We start from the raw sequence: 24,615 nt of genomic DNA, 5'->3' as shown, positions 1-24,615 counted from the left end.
CTTCATTTCACAAAGGATTGAAGGTGGCTTAAAGACACTGCTGCAGATTCAAAACAAATGAAGAAATTGGCAAATGCAAACTGAAGCAATATCAGTAGAAACTGCACCTGCAAACATGGGAAAGGTGGCCGTGAGTCTGGAGCCTAGGTAGTTGCTGTGAGATGCTGCTCAAGTGTTAGCAGTGGGCTGCAGATGTGGCCCTGAGATTCCAGCCTACCGCGACAGTAAGGAAAACAGAGTCATTTGGCTTTCTAATATCTGTTAATCTTTTCTGAAGTATTGTTTGGGAAATTTTGGGGAATCTTAGACACTAAAATCTGAAAAGAATTTCTCCACTGGATTCCCCAAAGGAGACAGTGGGTGCTGTGGTACATATTTTGCCTGCTCTAAGTTACAATATAGGTTCATTATCTCTTATCCAAAATGCTTTGGAACCAGAAATGTTTCAGATTTTGGAATATTTACATAGACTTTGCCAGTGGAGCATCCCTAATCCGTATCACTAAACATCCGAATGAACCCAAATCCAAAACCTTTTGAGCATCATTGTTGGTGTTGGATTTTGGATGTTCAGATTAGGGATGCTCAGCCTGGAATGAGTTCCGTGAAGCCAGTCAGAGATGGAGTAACTTAACCAGCTTCACCTAGCTGATAGGTGATGAAGCTGCCAGTCAACCCCAGTTTTTCAATCCATCTCCAATCTCATCACCTATCACTGTCATTTAAAGTCCCTGCTGCTTATTTATGAGACAATTGGCTAAGGATCTAAATAATTTCCTCATCGAGATCAGAAAGCACCAATCTGAAATGAGCATGAGCCTCAAGAATTAATAGTAATAATATCATTACTAATAAACAGAAGTAGCTGCCATGACGGAGCATTCAGCAGGCAAAAGACTGTCCTAAGTCCTCTACGCCACGTAGTTGTGCAGAATCTCAAGGAACCCTGCATGGTGGATGTGGCTGTGGTTTCCAATGACAAGAGAAATAAGTTCAGAAAGCTGAGCCTCAGGTCAAACGACTCAGAAGTAACCCAGCCGGGACCAAACCCAGGTGTATCTGGCCCCCAGTTCTTGGCTTCCACTACACGTGGCACCCTGGGGTGGTAGCGTTACCCCTGCAGCATCACCCTGTTCTAGTGTCAGCCGTATCAGAAGACAGAGGTATTTGTAGGGCTGGAGGTCAGAGAGGAGGACCACTGAACCACAGACGTCAGAGCACTCCAGGGCAGTGAATCTGCCATCTGTGCCCCAGCCTGGCTTTGGTGTCCCTTTCAATGCAGAATGGCAGCTCAGCAGGAAGCTGGTCTTGACACATCAGGAGACATTGTCAGGTGTCTGCCCTACAGTTCTGCGCTGGGGCTGGTCTCAGAACAATGAGCTGCAATTCTTTCTGCACCTGCGTACTTCCTGTCTTGTGGGTGAATAAACGTCTTTGGTCTCCAGGGTCTACAGTACGAGGTCTTAGTTAATTAAAATACTTGGGACAAAAAGAAAAAACAAAACAAAACAACTTTGGACTGGTCCTGAGACTGAGCTATTGCTAGAAAGAATAAAATTTCCATCACTTTTTGTCCAGACACATTGATATATTAAGTAGCAAGAAAGAGAGAATTCATTTCACCCATGGAAAAATCTGAATGAAACCTAATCAGAGATTATGTGACGGTCTTAGTAAAGAAGACCACACTCTTCGTTCATGCATTCAGCAAGCTTTTATTGTCTGCTTATTATATGTCACACTGTGCTTGGTGTTTGGTCATGATTGGGTGTAGACCCAGTCTCTGCCCTCCTCAAGTCAAGATGAACATGTGCATAGTATTCCCAAGACAAAGGTGTCTAGGAGTTGTGTTTCTGTTTGGGTAGAGGAAGGCGGTAGGTAAGAGTGGTTTTCTACTATACCACTGATAACATTTCAGGCAGAGAAAATCTAAGATGGAGTGTATTCGTTTCCCGGAACTACCATAATAAATGACAACCAGCTAGGTGCCTGAAAACAATGCATTCTCTCCTGGTTCTGGAGGCTGCAAGTGTGAAATCAAGGTTTCATCGGAGGTGGTATGTTTCCTCCGAAGGATAGAGAAATAATGAATCCTTCCTCGCCTTTTCTTCATGTCTGATGTCTCCAGGGTTTCTTGGCATCCTTGACTTGGAGCAGCATCACTCCATCCCGTTTCTATCTTCTCATGGTCTCGTTCCCTGTATGTGTGTGTATCTGTGCCTTCTAATCTTATAAGAACTCCAGTCACTGAATGTAGTGCCCACCCTTTCCACCCAGCATTAACAAATTACATCAGCAAAGATCCTATGTCCCAATAAGGACACATTCTGAAGTTCCAAGTCGACATAAATTTTTGGGAGATACTGCTCAACCCATTGCTTGGGGAAAGGATGGATGTAACAAGCTACTAAGGTCAGTGGAAGCAAGACATATTTGCATTAGATGGTTCTAGGTGCCTTTGAAGACTAGTACAGTGTGCTTTGGTAAACTAGAACAGTGTGTTCTGGCCAAATTGTAGAGCGTTTGAACTTTACTCAAGAAACAACTGGGAACCCAGGACAAATTTTGATCAGACAGACAAGATACCTGTTAACTGAGAATTTAACAAAGTTGAGTCAAGGGATTGATAGATCCATTTTTTTTTTTTTTTTTTTTTTTTTTTTTTTTTTTTTTTTAGGAATTGTGGGCTTAGGTCAGATCAACATTTGGTGAGATTGACCATAAATTGTGAGTTTAACTAAAAAGTATTAAGCACTGAGACTTTGGCTTCAAGGACAAAGTTGGTGGCAGGAATTTTGGTGGGTTTTCATTTTGCTGAACATTCAGTATATGCTTGCAATGTTTTAAGCTCTAGGAATACAACCATGAAGAGTCAGGCAAGGTCTATCCCGAAGGAACTTGAACTTTAATGGAATAAGAGAATTAACAAGTGAATAGTTTCACGAGGACATTTCTACTGGGTTTATCTCTGTTGAACACACCACGCTTCATGTATAGCTTTGCCAGTATGTGTCCCGAAACCCCATGGTGAGCCTGAAAAACTGGACAGAGATTGAATTTTCTGGATGAAACCCAATTTTGCCCAATATTTACCTTGTGATTATGAAGCCATGTAATCATTGCTGCTGGTCTCCTGTTGGTATGTTAGCTCAATTTCTGTTTCCCAATAGGTAGATAAATGTTGAATATAACTGAACCTTGTAATGAAAATTGAGAATAGTCTCTCTCATTTATCTAATCAGTATCATTTTTGTGAGAAAAAACTACAGTGAAATATCTAATCTGTGTGTGTGTTGTGTGTGTGCGTGTGCATGTGTGTGTTTCTAGGAACTGAACTCAGGGGCACCTACCTCTGAGCTATATATCCATCACTTCATTTTTTTTCCTTTTGAAACAGGGTCTCGCTGGGTTGCTGAGTCTCACTGTGTTCCCGAAGTTGTCCTTGAGCCCTGCAATCCTCTTGTCTCAGCCTCCCAATACTGGGATTACAGATGTGCACCGCCGTGCCCAACTGCCATTCATTTCATTTTATATTTAGTGATATTACATGTTCCCTTCCAACCCTACCAAATACCTTTTCCATTACAATTAGAGGTGCTGCTCAAAGGTCTCTCTGCCTTGAAGGTGGCAGCCTGGCTTACATCAAAACACAATTCTTTTTTACCAGGAGATGTTTTGCTTGTACTTGTATGTATCTATTTTTATTTATTTATTTATTTATTTATTTGCAGTATTGGGGATGGAAGCTAGAGGCATCTACCTTCAAACTACACCCCTACCTCTATATTTTATTCTTTATTTTGGAACAGGGTCTCACTGAATTGCAAAGGGCCTCATTAAGTAGCTGAGGCTGTCCGTGAACCAGGATCCTTCCTGTCTCAGCCTCCCAAATTCTGGAATTACAAGTGTGTACCACCATGCCTGGTTTATTTCTACTTCTATTTAGGGCAATTTGAAAAATAATAATGTTATTTCCTACTAGCTTCCTGTAGTATTCAGCCTTTGTCACTGTTTGGCTGAGAGAGTAATGGGTAGGTTTTTGGTTTGGCCCTGTGATGGCAGTTTGTTTTGGCCCTGGGATTGCAGGCCCCCTGCTTTGCTTAGACTTGGCAGGTTCTGGGAAGAAACCCCCAGGTATATTGAGGTTTGCCTTTCAAGAACTTTTTCTTGGCAATTTTTACGTTTTTACTTTTTTATTTGTTTGTTTGTTTGTTTTTCTGATTTGAGCAGAAACAACCCCTCTGTGGTTGTGATTCTGCAGAATTTAACACTGAGCTCCCAGCGCTCCAAGGTGCATGCATCTCAGAGCTTCTGAAGCCCAGCTCAGCTCACAGGTGCTTTGGCATGGTGTTGCTCTGGGCCCAGCCACTTGGGTTTATATCTCCATGTAGCTCTATGCATCTTTTGAGTAGGAGGAGAGGAGAGACATAATTCATCTTGTATTCGGATTGCTGAAGTCATAATATTTGTGCAGCCAGGGCTGGAAGCTGAGTCACAAAGCGTGATTCAAGCCTTGAGTTTTTACCCAAGGTAATTTTGAGAGGTGTGAAGTCAAGAGAGACCCACAGTTGTCACTGCCCCCATAGAAAAAAGGCTGTGAGCAGGGAGCTTCTGTGGCCAAGGCAGGGCTCGGTTCTTACCCAAAAGCATTACCGTCTTTATGTCCTCCGATGGCCTCAGCAATGAATAACCTCATTCACAAGACACTGCCGGTCATTTCCCTGTCTTGCAAAGTTTGTCTTTTTTCTCTTTCTATCTCTGTCATGTTAGTCATGTTTTTAGAAAGGAAGAAAAGTCAACTGTTTTCTAAAATTAATATCTTCATAAAAATCCCTGTAAGATACTTGGTCCATTGGCAATGGCTTGGTTTGGGAATGAGAAATCTCACATTCCAGAGGAAGCAAGCAGAGCAATGACTTTTTAGCAGTTTTAAAAGATTCTGGGAAAGCACTCAGATGTAAAAGGTTGTCATAGGGATCTGTAGCTTTTGCATGTTTTAAAATATTCGTACTAGAAGGCTGATAAGAACTTGTAGGCTGGAGGTTCCAGAGAGTTCTTCGCAGGGGTGAAAAGAGGCAGGCGTTGGCAGAGGTCAGACCTGCGCTCCCCAGTTCCAGCTTTGTGCAGACCTAGGGACGGGACTTTGAGGAAGTAGCTGAGCTCATCCCTTCTCAGTTTCCATGTCAACAAACTGAAGAACATAAAACTGGCTTTGCAGAGTATGATAAGGATAAAAGGTCGCCGGGAGAGCAGAACACCTAACGGTGCTTGAAACATAGTGGCTATTTAATAAATTGTAATATCATATACATGAGTTATGATTATTTGAACTCTGGGGCATTATTCTAAGTGCTCCTTTGTGTAAAATTTACTTAGATGCACATAGCAAAGTTGGAAATTGCGAAAAAAAAAACTAACCAAGGTGGTAGAGGAATTAAAAAGGAGACCTATTATAATATATATATTAAGTTTGAAAATCTGACCATGAAAAGACTGGGGAATGGCTATCGTTAGGGTGTTTGGGGGCATCATTATTTGGAACATTTTACCCGGCTGTTCTCCATCTCCACTGAGGTCGACAGAACCAGGTCAGACAGGACAGAACAGAGCCAAATGACAACAGAGGAAGCAGCAGAGATGACAAGATATAAATCAGGAACAAACAAAGAGAAAGCGAGGGGGATGCTGGCTCAAGGAAGGTCTATGTCAGCAGCCCTTCCCGTGAGCTCCTTCCCAGTGCCGGCCCGGCGCACCTGTCTACTGCCAGGGGCCCCGGCTTGCTCCCAGGTTGTGTCCAGAGCTGCCTCACTTGGGGCAGCTGTAGTCAGTGGTTAGCAACCCCCCCACGCCACCCTGCCACCCCAGTTTGCATTAATCTACAGGGAATTTTGACCAGCACCAATGGGGTGAAACAGGTGCTGGTAGCATCTACTGGGTGAAGATGCTGATGAACAGCCCACAATACATAGGACTGTACCCCACTGTAAGGAATTTTCCGGCCCCCCAAATGTTAATAATCTTGAGAAGTGCCAGGTTAGAGACGTATAATATCGTAGCATGGGCTTTTTAAGACTCACTAGTTTACACCAAAGCGTCCCCCCCACCACCCGCTCTCTCGGTTTACACCAACCCGTGGAAATGAATGGTTAAAAGACTCTTTAAACATTTGCTATTCTAAGAAAATGTGTGGATTACATTATAATCATGTGTTTCTTCGCTGTCTGCTATACTTTGGTTCAAAAATATTTATATTTCGAAATAAGCAACTGACTCTTTGTATAGGGAAAATAACATATGCATTAGAGCTCCGGGGAGTATGTTGCAGACACCACCCTCCACGCTTCCTCTGCCCAGCATTTTGCTGGCCAATTAATCGCTGTATTCCAGGACTCCTGAGGCAGTGACGGGCCTGCAGTTAGAATGTTGTGATTGAGACGAGGGCACCACGTTGGGTGGGAGGATTCCCCCAGGGCCCGAACACAGGCCAACAACAAAGGGAAGACTGGAGAAGCCTGTCACACCAGCGCACAGCGTACGGATGCGCTGGAAATGCTACTCCTCCGTGACTCTGGGAATAAATCGTGCTTTCTTGACTTAATAATACATTGCCGTTTCTAAATAATATAAGTATATGTTGTGTGTGTCCATTTGTAAACTTTCAGAGTCTTCTGAAACCCAGACACAGCATGAAAACACGTGCTATATTTGATTCTTGCATAAATAGCACAGATTTTAATTTTATCCCAGTTATGGATATCTGGCGCGTGCGCCGATACTCTGGGCAGACTGGTGTGAAATTTAATTTGAGCAGTTAAACACAAGGGCGAGAGAGTGCAAAATAAACAACTACACGCATTTTCAGCCCTGCAGCATTTGGTATGGTAATATGAAAAGCACCCAAATCCATCTTCTCCCCTCTCTCTCTCTCTCTCTCTCTCTCTTTTTCTGTTTTCCCCATTGTGGCAATCGGATCACAGATCCTCCAGGTCTCCTGCGTGACCCCCGCCTCTCCCGGTCACTGCTTGTAGTCATTTCATTTGTGAGCTCTTCGGAGTTGCAGTTTTAGTGAATGAAAATGTGCGGGTTTCTTTCTTTCTTTTTTTTCCCCAGGTTCGCAGTTAGATTAACGATTCCTTGGTTTTAGGAGCGGTATATCCTTGAGAACATCTTTGGCGAGAACAGAAATGGGATTGGGGAGAGTGGCTGTGCTGGGTTTGCAGTGGGGCAGACCTGGAGTCACAGCTCAGCTTTGCCATTTACTGTGTCTGTGAGCTTTAGAGAGTGAGGGACCCTGTTCCTCATCTTATTTACTGTACATGGGAGGAACTCCACCTCATGGTGACGCACACTCGTAATCCCCGTGCTTGGGAGGCTGAGACAGGAGGATCGTGCAGGTTCGAAGCCAGCCACGCTGGCTTAAAAGACCCGGTTTCCAAATAAAAATATTAAAAAAAAATATGTCTGGGAGTGTAGCCCAGAGGTAGAGGGGTTTCCAGAAACCCCAGTACCACCAAAAAAAAAAAAAAGTAGTGTTGGTAGGAGGTACCATTGGTGGCACACAGCTGCCCAGCTAATGTCGGTGTCCTGGCTCTTGGGAGACATGTGCAAATGCAGCCCCTATCACACTAGCTAAGGGAGAAGGATGTGCCAGTGCTCATTGTCCTTACCCAGTGACGTTGGTAGAAATGGCAGTCATAGGCCGGGCGTGGTGGCACACGCTTGTAATCCCCGCGCTTGGGAGGCAGAGACAGGAGGATCCTGCAGGTTCGAAACCAGCCGCGCGTGCTGGCTTAGGAGACCCTGTTTCCAAATAAAAATGTAAAAATAGGTCTGGGAGTGTAGCCCGGAGGTAGAAGGGCTTCCAGGAACCCCAGTACCACCAAAAAAAAAAAAAAAAAAAAAGAAATGGCAGTCACTTCCATCCACACCCCTACCTTGGTCATGACTGTTCAGGAGCTAGCAAGCACTCTTCAGCCTGCCCCACCGCAATTTATAGGTCATTCTGGGTATCGAATGCACGAAGGGCTTGGGGTCTTCAACACATCCACTTGTATCAGAGGCAGCTGTTGTTTGGGGATTGCGAGGAGGGACCGTGTGCACATGCATGCAGTTCATGGACCCCAGGCTCAGAAGAAGACGCAGAATTGAGTGGAGTGGATTTCTTCTTGTATTCCAAAGAAGACAAGTGCATCTGCTTACCCTCAGTAAAAACGCGTCTTCCCATTCTGTTTTGTTTCCACAGAAGAGCGAGTCGTCCCCATCGAAGTGTGCCGTTCCAAGCTGTCCAGGTACTTGCAGGGGGTGGTTTTCCGCTGTGACAAGTGCACCTTCACCTGCTCCAGCGACGAGAGCCTGCAGCAGCACATAGAGAAGCACAACGAGCTGAAGCCCTACAAATGCCAGCTGTGCTACTACGAGACCAAGCACACGGAAGAGCTGGACAGCCACCTTCGGGACGAGCACAAGGTACTCGTCCCGCCTGCCCCTCAGTACTTCAGCGGGGAGACAGGTGGACTGGCCATGTCCACTGTGTACAAGACAGGATCAAAGTCACTTTTTCTTTTGGGGAGTGCTGGGGCATGAGCACAGAGGCATTCTACCTGCTACCTCTATATTGTTATCATTATTATTATTATTATTATTATTATTATTATTTTATTTGGGAGCAGGGTCTTGTTAAGGTGCTGAGAGCCTTGCTAAGTTTCTGGGGCTGGTATCAAGCCTGTACTCTTCCTGTCTCAGTCTCCCTAGTATTGGGATTATAGGCATGGTGCCACATAATCCCATTTTAAAGTCACTTTTAAAATGAGGTTTTGTTTTTCTGTAATGAAAGGTGAAGTCATTTTATAAAATTTAAAAAGGAGGGGAAGGTAAGTCACCTGTAACCTACCATCCAACCGACTGCTTGATTATTTTTTGGTGTCTTTTTTATCCATGCTTTCATCTGTTTTACAGAATTCTGATTACACTATACATAAAATATTGTATCTTGTTCTTTTTTTTTGTATCCTGAAGAGTTTCTTTCTTTCTTTCTTTCTTTCTTTCTTTCTTTCTTTCTTTCTTTCTTTCTTTTTTGTGGTTCTAGGGATACAATCCAAGGGCACTCTGCCCCCGAATAATACCCCCAGCCCTATTTTTTATTCTTTATTTTGAAACAGAGTCTCACTAAGTTGCAAAGGGCCTTGCTAAATTGCTGAGGCTGGCTGTAAGCCTGCAATCTTCCTGTCTCAGCTTCCTAAGTACTAAGATTATAAGCCTGCACCACCATGCCTGGCAAGAAGAGTATTTTTTTCATATTTGAATATGTTAACTTTTGATAAGTTGGGTCAGCTGACTTATTTTTTAAAGGGAACAGGCTGTAAATATCATAGGCTTTGCAAATTGCAAATTCAGTGGCAATTGTTCCAGCCTGCCATGATAGTAAGAAAGCAGCCACAGATAATACATAAATGGACACAGCTGTGATTCAGTAAAGATTTATTTACAAAAATAGGTGACAGGCTGTGAGCCCATAGTTGCCTACCCCATTAGTGTCTGATAAATAATTTTATTTTGTCCCTCTGTCATGTAAGTTGTTACCAATATTTTGCTAACTACCAAGATCTGCAAAGGTATCACCATGTATATCTGAACATTAAAAGGATTATAAAAGTATATTTTATTTGGGAAGGGGACCTGTTTTAAAAAATAAAGAAGGTTCGTACAAGACATAAAACAGATGGCTTCGAAGAAATTTCTCCCCAAAGGCTTGCTGCTAAGATGATCAAAGCCATGCAGGATGGCCTCCTCATGCTGCACAGGGTTTATTTGGCATATCCTGAACTGAGATGATTATTTCTGATTTCTCGTATTGACCTGAGTACAAGAGGAGCTATGATTAAACATTGGTTTAATGAAAACAACCTCTACCTCCTTCCCAATTAACCTGGTCCAAAACATCTATTAAGTGTTCACTTAAGACAATGAGAAGCACTTTTGATATTGTGCCCTTTTCTCCCCATGTGTATTCTCATCAGTAAAAATACAGCTCCTCTTTTCTGGCCCTATGAACCTCGGTTTGCAAAGACCTTAGTCTGAATCATGTGTATTGGAGAGCCAGAGTTTTCCTGCGGGTGTCGAGAGGAGGCTGACCTCTGCCTCCTGGCCACAGTGTATTGGTTCTATGGCAACCCTTCTGCTTTAGAATGCTTTCAATTTCCATTGTGCGGCCAAAAAGTGAATGCAGGGAGGAAAGGACTGAATTACTTCACTTGAAAATTATCATATCCTGTCTCACTCAAACTTCCCGGGCATTTTGAACTTAAACTAAGGGAAAGTCATTTGTCTATTTCAAACCAAGCTTCCTAAAGTGATTCACATGGATCTTATTTTTACATCCATCTTTTTATAGTAATATTCAAGCCTTCAGGCTCCTAGTTTGGGGCAAGGCTAATCAGGAAGATAAATTCTTCTCCATGTAACTTATAAGTCAGTGGAGAAATTCAGAAAATATTAGAGCCTCCCTGAGCAGTGGGCAGAAGCTGAAGTCTCTGGATATGGGCCAGAGAAATAGATTTTCAGGAAACCAGGGTCCAAATTTAGAACTTTTGGAGCCAAAAAGGCCTGGGTTTTAATCCTGCCTCTACAATTTCTTGTATATGCTTTGGGAAACTTAAAAATTGTAGGTCTGAGCCAGGTACAGTGTCGTCCACTTGTAGTCTCAGTGCTTAGGAGGCTGAGGCAGGAGGATTGTAGATTCCAGGCCAGCCTTGACAACGTAGATTCCAGGCCAGCCTTGACAACTTAGACTGTCAGTAATTTAGCAAGACACTGTTTCAAAAATAATAATAATAACTGGGGGTTATTATATATTTATTATATTATATATTATATGTTATATGTATTATATATTATATTATATATTATTATATTTATTATATTATTATTATAATAATAACTGGGGGTGTAGCTTAGAAGTAGACTGCCTATGGGTACAATCTCCAGTTCCAAATAAAGAAATGCAGGTCTATTTTCTGATTTATAAATGGAATTGTTATTCTAGTCTCGGAAATTTTGTAAGATGGAGTGAGATCCTTGTATCTCTCCCATCATGAGACTCAATATGTTCCACAGAATATTTTTGAATTGAGTTGTGCTCATATATAACAATAGTTGTACCTATCAGAAGGTACCTATTGTAAGTGCAGTTATGTTCTCAAACACCTGAACTATACTATAAAATCACTAATTATACCTTGCATCTTAGTCTTTGATGTTATAGTTTTACTATCTCATATTATGTTCTTTCATTTTCCTCTTCCTCATGGCTGACCAGCTTATTAAAACCAGTGAGCACCTAATTGAGGCTAAAATATTGCCACTTTCAGCACGCTTAATAATTTTCATCATCACAATTGTTAAGTTTACGAGACTCATGCTTATTATCACAGTGCTCTTTTGTTTCTCATTTCCTCTCCTTTTTTCCTAAATGATAAATACAAAATACAATTAGAATTTTTGAAATAATTGTTCAAACACTTGTGTGTGTGTGTGTGTGTGTGTGTGTGTGTTTACTGGAGATTTAACCAGTAAAAAGTTACACCCCCAGCTCAATTTTATATTTATTTATTTATTTATTTACTTATTTATTTATATTTTGTTGGTACTTGGGTTTCTGGAAGCCCTTCTACCTCTGGGCTACACTCCCAGACTATTTTATATTTTTTATTTATTTGGAAACAGGGTCTATTAAGCCAGTGAGGCTGACTACGAACCTGCGTGATCCTCCTGTCTCTGCCTCCCAAGCGCGGGGATTACAAGCGTGCGCCACCACGCTTGCTCTATTCTTTATTTTCAAACAGGATCTCACTCAGCTGTGGAGGGCATCTCTAACTTGCTGAGGCTGGCCATGAACCTGTAATCCTCCCATCTCAGCCTCCCAAATACTAGGATTACAATTGTACACCACCACACCTGGCCTCAAACACTATTTTGTAAATAAAGTTATCAGTACTGTAGAAACTTAATTTTTTACGTAGGCAGTGACCCTATGCACTAGCTAAAAATGATCATTCGTCAGGATAAAGGATATAGAGAGTCAGATTTCAGCATTTTTGAAAAAGTTTATAGGGATGTCAGTGTATCAGAAAGAAATTTGCTGACAATTTAAATACAAAAGTCAAGGACAATAGGTAAAAATAAAAAATTAAAGGCATGAGAATTTGAAAGAAAAATTATAACTGCCATTATTCACACACAATGTGTTCTTTGTAGTTAGAAATTTTTTGTGGTGTTGGGGACTGAACTCAGGGGCATTCTACCTCCAAGCTACACCCCCAGCTTGATTTTTTTATTCTTTATTTTGAAACAAAGTCTCACCTAGTTGCAGAGGGCCTCACTAAGTAGCTGAGGCTGGCTATGAATCCCAATCCTCCTGTACTCAGCCTCCTAAGTACTGGGATTAAAAGTGTGTGCCACTACACCTGGCTTTTAGTTAGAAAATTTTGAAGAATATACTAAAAAGCTATTAGAACATTGGTGAGTTTAGCAAGGTGGCAGGATATAAGATCACTTTATAAAAATTAATTGTACATTTATATTTACTACAAATGGATAACCTGAAGATAACATTTTAAAAAGATTAATAATTCCATGTATAAATAACATCAAAAAGAACAAATTGTTAAGATCAAATTAGTGTTAAGAACTATGCACTGAAAATAGAGTGTCGCTTAAAGAAATAATTAAAAATAAACTAAATTATTCCAGTATGTACCATGTTCATGGATTAGAATATCTATTATTGATAATTTTTCCTAAACTGATCTACAGATCCAACAACATCTTTATCAAAACCTCCAGATTTTTCATTTGTAGAAATTGACAAACTGGCCAGACATGGTGTTTCATGTTTATAATCCCAGTACTTGGGAGGTTGAGACAGGAAGATTGCAGGTTTGCAGCCAGCCTCAGCTACTTAGTGAGGCCCTTCACAACCCTGTTTCAAAATAAAGAATAAAAAATAAGGCTGGGAGTGTAGCTCAGGTAGAAAGCCCTGGGTTCAAACCGTAGTATAGAAAAAAAAAAAAAAAAAGAAGAAGAAAGAAATTGACAAACTGGTCTAAGATTTATATGAAAATGACCTAGGATAATCTGAACAGTGTGTAAAGAGAACAAAGTTGGAAGACTCACCCTTCTTGCTTTCAAATCTTAGAGTAATTAAGATAGTGTGATATTGGCATATGGATAGATATATAACTCAGTACAGCAGAAGAGAAAGTCCAAAGAGAGACTCATTGTTATGATGAATTGATTTCCATCAAAGGTATCCAGATAATAAACAATGTCTTTTTTGTTTTTAAAAATGGTTCTGGAATAATTAAAATTATTCATGTAAACTATTATCCTTAATCCTTATACTGTTCTCTACACAAAAATTCAATCAAAATGTATCATAAATATGTGAGCTCAAACTAGTAGAAAAATAGTAGAAAATGGTGTGATCTTGATTTAGAAGGAAAAAATTTGATATGACACACAGAAGCTATGAACATTAAAGAAAAAATCAATACGTTGGTTGTCATCAAAATTAAAACTTTGGCTCTTCAGAAGATTCCATAAAGAAAGTGAAAAGGGAGTAACAGATTGGAAGCCAATATTTGCAAGTAATCAGGTAACAAAGGACTTTAACCAAAGTATAGAAAGAATTCTTATAACTCAATAATAAAAAGATTAACAACTCAATTAAAAATGAGCAAAAGATTTGAATAGACGCTTTACCAAAGAACCTTACAAATGGCAAATAAGCACATGAAAAAAGATGCTCCCCATGATTCATCACTGGAGAAATGCAACATTAAGCACTGTTGCAAATTAAAGCAACAGTAAGATTTCACTATTCACTGTCTAGAATGGGAAAGTTGAGACCATTGATAGTACTGAAGTGTTGGTAAGGAAGGAGGTAGAGAACTGAAAATTTCATACATTGATGGTGAGAATGTAGACTGGGATAGATACTTGGGAACAATTTGACAGCTTATTTAAAAGTTAAACATACACTTAAACCATCTGACCCAGTAATCTGACTCTAAGTGAAAGTAGATGGAGAAACAAACTGTGACATGTCCATCCAATGGATTACTACTCATTAATTTAAAAAAAATTAACTTCTGACCTTTAATAACAGGGATGAGTTTCAAGACATGTTAAGTAGTCAGAGCCAGACACGACTAGATACGGTAAGATTCTATTCATATGATATGTCTAGAAAAAAGCAAAATTACAAAAATGGAAAGCAGCTCAGAGGTTGCCTGGGGCTAGATTTTAGGAGAGGTCGTTGATTATAGAGGATGTGAAGGAACTTCTCAGAGAGATGAAAGTGTTCTTAAACTGAATGGGTGAGGATTGCACAGATGTACAAATTTACTAAAATTATTGAACTGTTCAGTTAAAATAGATATTGATTAGATATTGATGATTAGTAAAAATAGATATTGATGATTAGTAAATTATATCTCAGTACCCTACACACATAGTAGGACCTCAATAAATATTAATTTCCTTCAGTCTGTTCTTCACAAGTTGATCCTTGGGACAGTAGATCAACAGGATGCTCAAAATCTAGGATTAATGTATAAACTGCCAAAAATAAAATGAGGGATAATTGGTGCTAAGCTGGGGTGTACAGATAGATAGATAGGTGATAGATAGATAGATAGATAGATAGATAGATAGATTGATAGATACTGTTATTGTATTGAGTGCACTATTATTACATTCTTCCATGAAGAGCTTTAAATAATTTTGTATGGTGGAGAGAATCTATAGAAGAAATTATAGGATACTGTAGGCTGTATTTTCCAGACAAAGGATTTCAGTCTGTAGAGCTAGCTAGACAATCAAAGCTGAACATCTGAGTTCTGCCTGCAAAGGTTGTAAACCTCGGGAACATCTCTAAAGATGTCAAACTGTATCATTTGTGGGCTAGGCAGAATACTAGTAATAGCAGAAAGGGTCCTTGAAGTCAAATATATCATTCCATTTAAGAACCAAAATGTCAAGGGCACTTGATCCAGGCCGCCATGTTTATCCTCCAAAGCCAGAGTGCAGTAGAGAAGGGGAGACAGTCAGGACCCTCATTTTGTAGGTGACAAACAGAATCTTGTTCTCCTAGACCTTTATCATTGTGCCAGTGAGCCAGGAATCACTTGTAGTCTCTCGGGATCCAGAGTAAACAGTGCAGGCGATTTTATTTTACCATCCTTTGACTCCCTGTCTTTTTCTGATCTCACTAGTTCCTCTAGAAGGCTATTTTATATTTTACTCTTTCAATCTCTCCCTCCTCCTCACTCCCTCCCATCCTTCTGCCTCTTGTTCTTTCTCACACATGCACATGCACTCACGCACACCCACACAATAAAATATCTGTCAGTAATGCCATTTATGTGCAGTTCTGGGGAAAGATGAAGACTTCACATTCCTAAGAGCCTTGAAGTCCTTGCACTTGAACCGTGCACTTCTTGCATTTAAACTATTCACGGTTTTATTTTGTTTTTGTTTTTAAGAAAAATTAAGTATGTGCAATACCTTGTTGGTGTTCTTTATGGTTCCAAAGTCTTTTAGCTAGTTTAAGGAACATAAAAATACATAATCTCTAACTTGGTTTGCTCATAATATTGTCATGTTCGGTATATTAAATTTAGAAGGATAGTCTATTCAGGCAATGCACATTCACTAATTGAATTTACTTTGAAATGTTTTTAATTTTTTATGCAAATGGAGCCTCAGGCGACTGAACTCTAAGAAACTCTTATCTTTAACTTTTTGCCAGTTTGGGGGAAGCAGTGGAACATTAAGTCTACGAGGAATCACCAACATTTTAGCATTCCAATAAAATCGTTCCGCTTTCTAGGCTAGTAAAATCCACTGTGGGGAAAAATAAATAAATAAATAACATCGGTTCCCAGAAAATGAAAATAAATAAAAATAATCTTCCCCTACTCCAAATTCTGAAACAACCTTGGCCACTTTTTAGTTTTGGATTCAATTTCATTTCTGAACTAAATACTGGGAACTTTTGCTTTATCGGCTCCAAGGATTTTTGTAAGCCGAAGTTTCTTCTGGAAAATTATGTCTTTTTGTGGCTTCTTTTTCTTGTGTTAGTTTTGCTTGTTGATTTGTCACAAATGAATTTCTTTCTTTTGTGTAGTTTTAAAAACTGAGAAGCCAGTTAGACGCAAGAACTCTGACCATGTTCAAGGGGAGATGTGCCCGGCAGAACTTTGGACAATATTTCACTAGTAGATATTTGATGATGTTCTTTACCAGTAACATTTGAAACTGTCCGTTCACTTCCCTGGTCAAAGTTGACTGCTCTGAAGATCTGAGTTTGAATCTTAGCTTTAATCACTCGCTCGTTTTGTGTTCTATTTTCTTTCTCTACTAATACAGAGGATAACACATATCTGACACAGCTGTCTTACGGAATGATACATGCAAAAACTACTGGATTCATTTATTCATTTGTTATTTATTTGTTTATTTTTTGTGCTGAGGATTGAACCCAGGAACATTCTACCTCCAAGCTACACCCCCACCCCTATTTTATTTTTTATTTGGAAGCAGAGTTTCGTTAAGTTGCCTAGGGCCTCACTAAGGTGCTGAGGCTGACCCAAACCTGGGATCCTCCTGTCTCAGCTTTCCAAGTACTGAGATTACAGGTGTACCTAGCTCTGGCTACATCTTTAGCATATGATAGATATTTGATAAGTACTAAAACGCACTCTTTAAGAATGGCTACTTTTATTTTTCATTAACAAACACATTTATTTCATGGGATACAGCCGCTATGGCAAAGTATGAATTCTTTATACTTTATGATCTCGATGACTTTTCATGTTGACAGTAAATTCAAATAACATTTATTATATGTCAACTACATGACTGACCTAATACCCTGCATTGAGCTTTGCTACCCTTAAAGAGTTTATAAGCAAGTAGGGAAGACAAGCCTAAATAAAGAACCACAGCCCGGTGTGTTTAGGGCTTGATGAAGGTATCTATAAAATAGAAAGGCAGCATACTACAAAACAAATATGATTTCACGGTTGATCTTCCAGAGAATTTTAATACTGCCAAGGTAATGTGTTTGGCTGAAGGTCATTTCTCTTCATTTTTTTTTCTCCTAGCTTTACCAAAGTATGATTAACAAATAAAATGTATATATTTAAAGTGTAAAGGATTTTGATAGATGTGGAGAAAAGAGAACCCTTGGGCATTGTTGGCAAGAATGTAAATTAGTACAGCGATTATGGAAAACAATAGTGAGGTTTCTCAAAAAATTTAAAATGAGTCAGGCATGGTGGTACACACCTGTAATCCTAGTACTTGAGAGGCTGAGACAGGAGGATGGTAGATTCGTGGCCAGCATCAGCAACTTAGTGAGGCTTTCCACAACTTAGTGAGACTCTGTTTCAAAATAAAAAAAATAAAATAGGTTTGAGGTGGTAGCTCAGAGGTTGAATGCTTCTGAATTACAATCCCCGGTACCACAAAAAAGTTAAAAATATATTATAGGTAGATAAAAAGTTAAAAATAGATATATTATAGGACCCAGCAACTCTACATCTGGTGTATAAAGAAACGCAATCTGTATCTCAAAGAGCTACTGCACCTTTGTGTTCACAAAAGCCAAGACATGGAACCAACCGTTTACTGGTTAATAAATGCAATATGGCTTGTATATACGAAGAATATTATTCAGCCAATAAAAGAAGTCCTACCATTCTTAACAGCATAGATGAACTATCAAATGTCCTTTTTTGAAACTTTCATGAGAATTCTGAACTGCTCTTATCCTTGAACTGAAAAAAAAATTTTTTTTATCTGCACCCTTGACCATCTTCCTATAAGAAATTATACAGCCAATACTTGCCTGAATTTTTCTCTGTGTGATTTCTGTCCCGCATCCCCTTTCTGATTTTCAAAGATAGGGAAAGTTTTGCTGGATATCATCCCCGATGCTAAAAGTCAGTGCTTTGCAAACTATATCCCATGACTCCAAAACACCTGGTTTTATATAGTCCATTATCTAAGAATTCTTTTTGCTGTTTTTAGATAGTTCTAGAAAAAAAAATCAAGAGAATAGTATTTCCTGACAAGAGATGTTCTATGAAATTCAGATTTTGGTTTCCATAAATAGGCACTATTGGAATATGGCCATGCTCACCCATTTATGGATTATTCACGGTGACTTTTGAGTTACAGCAGCAGTCGAGCAGCTAAGTATGACAGAGACTATATGGCCCAGGAAGTTTAACATATTACTGATCTGGCTCTTTGGAGAAAACGTCTGCAGGCCTGTGCTACAAGTCTTTCAAGTTCTTTGCAGTACTACACATTCTCTATTTGTGACTCATGGGCAGGGGAAGGTTTCCCATGTTCTGTAGAGCTACTTTTTTTAGAAATAAAAAGTTTTCTCTTGCTTTATTTTTTTTATTTTTTTGGTGTGCATGAGAGTATATGGCACAGTACTGGGAATCAAATTCAGGGGCATTCTACCTCCAAGATACTCACCCAACTCTTTATCTATTACTTACTTATTTACTTTGATTTGCTTTGAAATAGGGTCTTGCTAGGTTGCTGAGGGCCTCACCAAGTTGCTGAGGCTGGTCTTGAACCTGTGATCCTCCTGTCTCGCCTCCCAAGTACCAGGACTATGAGCTTGCACCTCCAGCCATTGCTCTGGCTTTTCTTTTAACAGTGATGTGTAATAGTCAGTAATATGAACATCCTGACTGTGTCCTTTTAAAGGTACAAATGTTCAGTAAGTAGGAAGGGGAACCCTCGAGGTCTACAACTCTGGAAAGTTCAGGAGAATTTTCTTCAACACAGCCTGCCCTACTCATTGCCTGCCATGTAATCTGAACACAGGGTGCTCAGTTTCATTCTGTCATTAACACGCGTGTTTTATCAGTCTTTCCTGCAAGACTGGATTCACCACCCTAGCCCAGCACAAAAATGCATGTTCAACTTGGTACCATTTGTAAATCTAAAACTAAACAGTTTTGCTGAATGGTTAAAAGCCAACAAATGAAAAAACAAGGTTGTGAAGGTTAAACATTAGCTGAGCATGGAAGGGGTTTCACGGTCGTTAGTTTAGCATCGAGGGCTTCAGCATTTCCTAGTTATGGGCATCTCATCCCGCATTTTTACTACACTGCTAATTCCACCAGACTCTGGGTTAGTGATCTTTGCCGGAGACTCTGGATTAGTGGCCAGGCACAAGTGATTTTCACAGATATAAGGATCAGCATAGAGTGTCATAGTCTGATTGATTGCATAATCAAACAAGCCACGGTTCAAGGACAGGTGTGGCAGGCTAGGGAGGTAGCTCAGTGGGAGAGAGCTTGTCTAGCATACATGAGACCTTGGGTTGGATCCTAACACTGTGAAATAAAGAAAAGGAAGAAAGGAAGAAAGGAAGGAAGGAAGGAAGGAAGGAAGGAAGGAAATATATGTCTTCTTTTACCTGCAAAAGGCTACGAGGTAGCTCAGTGGGAGAGAACTTGCCTAGCATATATGAGACCCTGGGCTGTATCCCAACACTGTGAAATAAAGAAAAAGGAAGAAAGGAAATATATGTCTTCTTTTACCTGTAAAAGGCTACAAAAGACCCAAGTTCTAAATCTGTCTCCTTGACTTGTTCTTTCTCCCTTTGTCATGGATTTTGGGGAAAACAGGGTAATAAATTCCTGCTTGTCCCCAGAGAAAACAGTGAATTCCACACCATATGTCCTCAGTTGCCCACTAATCACCAAATCGAGAAAGTCATGTGATCGTTCCAGAAACCCTCAACTGAGAAATAGTCTGAAACTTTAATAAAATCTCTGCCCTTTTGATTTTGACCCTTTAACTTCGCATCTCAAAGTTTTGCTTATAAAATTGAAACTTAATGTGAAAGAAAAGCTTACATACAATAAGGCTTATTACTGCATTTTTATAGTGAAAAGCCAGAAACAACCTAATGTAAACTCATAGGGAAGTAATCAGCTGAACTATAGTATATCAACTTAATGAAATATGATATAGTTATTAAAAAACTGTATTTAAGCCAGGCGTGGTGGTGCATGCCTGTCATCCCAGTACTGTGACAGGAGGATCACAGGTTCCAGGCCAGCCTCGGCAACTTAGTGAGACCCTGTTTCAAAACAGAAAATTTAAAAAGGCTGGATGTGTAGGTCAAAGGTAGACTGTCCCTGGGTTCCATCCCCGGTACCAAAAAAATAAAAATAAAAATAAAACATCAATTTATTCAGGGAATATGACATGTGTGTCATGTGACATGTAACAAAGCAGGAGACATGATACATGTATGTTTTAATATGAAATAGAAGTGAAAATGACCTACAATTAGGGAATGGGAGTATAGAAAGACAACCACTTGTTAACAGTGATTAGGTATAAGTGGTTGGGCTTTAGGTTCTTTTTGATTGTCCAAACTTTGTGTGTGTGAGCCTTAATATGAAAGAAAAAAATTTATAAAGTGATATACAAAGCAAAGATGGCCAGTAGCCAGGAGGTGAGGGCAGCGCCACTCTAAACCCTGCTGGCCAGTGCAAATTTAGCTGTAAGATGCACAGAAAAAGCTGGCCTCTTAGCATTTTCAGCTTAGCCTGGGAGAGAGGCAGGATAGAAACTAATAGTTACTGAGTGGATGTGTTCTCAGAGGCACATTGCTGAGAGCTTCACTAAGTTACTGAGACTGACTTCCAACCTGCCGATCCTCCTGTCTCGGCCTCCCAAATACTGGGATTACAGACATGGGCCACCGACCAGGGACAGAGCAAAAATATTTAACCCAGGAACTGTATAGGGAAGTTTTCCTTGATGATGCAACAGAAACCGGGCTGGATGTTTGAATCAACACATAAAAGAGCACTGGAGAGTTTAAGACAGAAGAAGCGGCAAGTGTGTGAACTCGGAGCATGGCGTGTTCCAGGAACCTCAGAAATCTCAGGAAAGGGGGTGCCTGGAAAAGGCAGGCCAGAATGAGGTGAGAGCCAGCGAGTCCACCACAGTAAAGAATTTGGATTTTATTCTCAGGGCAATTTCAGAGACTGACGTGAAGGGTAAAGAGTGTTAAAAGCCTTCCTTGGCTGCACCAGAGAACAGATACAAGAAGAGGCAAGAAATATAGCCAGGTGTGGTGGCCCAGTATTTGGGAGGCTGAGACAGAAGGATCACGGTTCGTGGCCAGCCTCAGCTACTTAGTGAGGCCCTTTGCAACTTAGTGAGACCCTGTTTCAAAATAAGAATAAAAAATAGGGCTAGGGGTGTAGCTCGGAGGTAGAATGCCCCTGGGTTCCATCCCCAGTACTGCAAAAAAGAAGGAGGAGGAGGAGGAGGAGGAGGAGGAGGAGGAGGAGGAGGAGGAGGAGGAGGAGGAGGAGGAATGGATCCTGGGACACCAACATGGGATGGGGGTGCAATAAGGGAGGTAAAAAAGACATAAGTAGTCTTCATGTCAGGTGCAGAGTACTTTTTGGAAGGGAGGATGAATTGCAGCAATAACTCAACACTCTAAAGGCTTCTTATTTTTATTTATTTATTTTGGTGGTACTGGGGTTCCTGGAAGCCCCTCTACCTCCAGGCTACACTCCCAGACACCTATTATATATATTTTTATTTGGAAACAGGGTCTCTTAAGCCAGCAAGGCTGGCTTCGAACCTGCGCTATCCTCCTGTCTCCGCCTCCCAAGCGCGGGGATTACAAGCATGCGCCACCACCCCCGGCCAGGCTTCTTACTTTTACAATCTTCTAATGACATAGCAAAATTTTTAGTTGCTACCCTTTCCACATTTTAAATAGCCTCGCAAAGATCGTAGCCATCTTGGGGACAAATAAACCCTGGGTTACCCCAGGATGAACATCCTATGGTGAAGACATGGCAGACTATTTTAAAATTGCATGGAATCCAAAATGTTAACAGTTTTCTAGTGAAGGGGGATGATGGGCTACGGGACAATGGACAAATACGGTTTTCAAAAATCTCCAGAAGGAGAGCGGAAAAGTAACATTTGGTTTGGTGACAGATCTCCTTCTGTCGCTATGCGCCCTATGAAAAGTAGGAGTTCCAGTAAGGACGAGGTCCTGGCATGTCCTGTGGAATGAATGAATGAGTGAATGAATGAGTGAATCCAAACTGCTGGATTCAAGAAGATGGGTAAGGATTGTGTTTTGGCGCTCTTGGTTTCATTGCTTTTGTGTCCTGGCAACTGGCCAGCCTCCTGTCCCTCACACATATTTACAGCATCCCTGGTAGGAGGTAAGTGAGACAGTAGTCCAGAAAAAAGGCTGCCTTCTAAGTACTGGTCACTTAAAAATAGTTTTCTTCGAACATTTCAAAATTGGACAGATTTGGAAGCTTGCCCACTTTTCTTGAAAAACTAGCAAGCCAGAAAACTTTTCTTGAAATATTTGTTATAAATGCTATTTGGTGAAAATGCAGACTTTGTGGCCAAACATGACTTCCAAAGTATGCATTTACAATGCTTATTATGAGCATTTCCAAGTGACATCATTGGAAAAGACCCACATTCCTAGAAGTGGAAAGGAAATTACACAGGAGGGGGACAGTTGTGTTCCAGGTACAGTGTTAACGTTGAAGACACATAGTTGAGTGAGTCGTGGCTCATGGCGAACCCTCACTTGAACTCTGGTCTGTCTGGCTTCAAAGAGCATGCTCCTTGTGCCAATTCTTTTTGTTTCTATGTAATAAAAATAAAAACTCATAGAGACTTTTCTGAGTGAGATATGTAGACTAATCTCCAGTGAGCCAATTGGTACAAGCAAACGTCCTTTGGACACTATTTCAGTGAACTTAGAGGAAAAGAAAGAACCTAAAGGTTCTACACTTGACTTTTTCCTTCTCCTCTTCTCTCTCTCTCTTTCACTCTCACTCTTTCGGTACTGGGGATGGAACCCAGGGACATTCTACCTCCGAGTGACACCCCCAGCCCTATTTTTTATTCTTTATTTTGAACAGGGTCTCACTGAGTTGCAAAAGGCCTCACTAAGTAGCTGAGGCTGTCCTCGAATCATGATCCTCCTGTCTCAGCCTCTCAAATGCTGGGATTACAAGCTTGCGCCACCACACCTGTTTTTTTGTTTTGTTTTGTTTTGTTTTTTAATGAGCAAAACAAGAAGTTATTCTGTCTAAGTGGGATTGATAAAGTCATCTTGTCTTTTTGACTTGTTTTCAAAGTCAACTGATTTTGTGGATTCCATTGTGATAAAGGGGTTACTCTATTACCATTGCCTTCTTCCTGAGCCCCCTGCCTCCCATTAGATGTACCTATTTTCCACGTGCTGTTGTTGGGTCAGTGCTAATCCTTTTCACAGGACTGTCTGTCATCCCTGCCTCTCTGAGTCTCCTCTCACATTTGTCACGGCCGAGGATGCTCTTCCCATCTGCCAGGCATATGGAGTTGGTGGTGCTCAGCAAATCTCTGTTTCAGTCTGGTCCCAGAGAATATTTTCGGGTTGTCTTGTAAATTCTCTTTCCTCTCCTGTGCCCTCATCACACTCTTTCTCTTCTGTGGCAGCCGTAGAAGTCTGCCTTGGAATCTAATTAATGATGTCTGTCTTCCCTCTTCAACTAAACCATGAGCCTCTGGACACCAGAACCAAGTCTCCGTTCATCTTGGCCATGCCCCCCATGCTGGCCCCTAACCATGGGAGCCCAGAGGAGCAGCCAAGGCTGCTTATTGACTTGAGCTGTGGCTGGTTATCGGCTTGGGTCTTGCGTCATTCCTGACAAATTCTATGCAACTGGAGAGGCTCTGAAAGTACATTAATAAAAAAGGTAAATTTTGTGCATACCATCGATCTTAAGAATCCAAAATGGAAAAATCATTAAAGCCTTCTTAGTATTATTTTTGTGTCCCTTGAATGATATTTTGAAAAAGACTAGGATTCCCACATTATTCTGAATGCATTTTATATAAGGAAGAACCAGCCACAGGTAAAACTTTTAAAGGGCTTTTCAGGCTGGGCATGGTGGCTCACACCTGTAATCCCAGTACTTGGGAGGCTGAGACAGGAGGATCATGGGTTCGAGGACAGTCTAAGCAAGTACTGAGACTCTCATCAATCTAGTGAGACTTAATTCCAAATAAGAAATAAAATCAGGCTGGAGGTTTAATGCTAAGATAGAATGCCTCTAGGTTCCATTCTCAGTACCACACACACAAAAAAAAGATCTTTTCAGGAGTTAGTCATTAACATTTTTCTCAGATAATCTCAGCCTTGATAAATATGCTGTGGTCAGCTTCCAATACCATAGTTAAACCAACAGTAATAATACTGTCTTTCATTTGAAATAGAGTTAAGAGTCAAACCATTGTCATCTGGCCTGAGCTGGGACTGCCCCCCACCCCAGGTCAGGAAGGTTGTGAACCTTACTGCTTGAGGCCAGGATATTTACAGAGCCTCTTTGCCTCCAGAAATATTTGAGGCTTAGATTTATGAAAGTCACACTTTTGAATTCAACTCAAAAACATTTTTGTAATCCTAGTACTTGGGAGGCTGAGACAAGAGGATCTCAGGTTTACAGCCAGCCTCAGCCACTCGGTGAA

The 24,615-nt window shown here is 40.6% G+C and overlaps 1 protein-coding gene across 2 annotated transcripts in view; it reads left to right on the top strand.

Moving 5' to 3' along the window:
- Positions 1-24,615, top strand: part of ZNF462 (zinc finger protein 462) — a gene marked incomplete at both ends in the record, with an annotated part of 90,608 nt that overhangs the window by 58,048 nt on the left and 7,945 nt on the right. For both annotated transcript variants that reach the window (XM_080709082.1, XM_080709081.1), the window contains one exon: positions 8,243-8,466. In XM_080709082.1, the coding sequence (XP_080565208.1) occupies positions 8,243-8,466 (224 nt within the window). The remainder of the gene's footprint in view (positions 1-8,242; positions 8,467-24,615) is intronic.

The sequence above is a fragment of the Muscardinus avellanarius genome (genome assembly GCF_963383645.1).
Source record: "Muscardinus avellanarius genome assembly, chromosome: 13".
NCBI classification, from domain to species: domain Eukaryota; kingdom Metazoa; phylum Chordata; class Mammalia; order Rodentia; family Gliridae; genus Muscardinus; species Muscardinus avellanarius.
The sequence above is the reverse complement of the archived record's forward strand: the minus strand, read 5'-3'. Positions and strand labels throughout refer to the sequence as shown.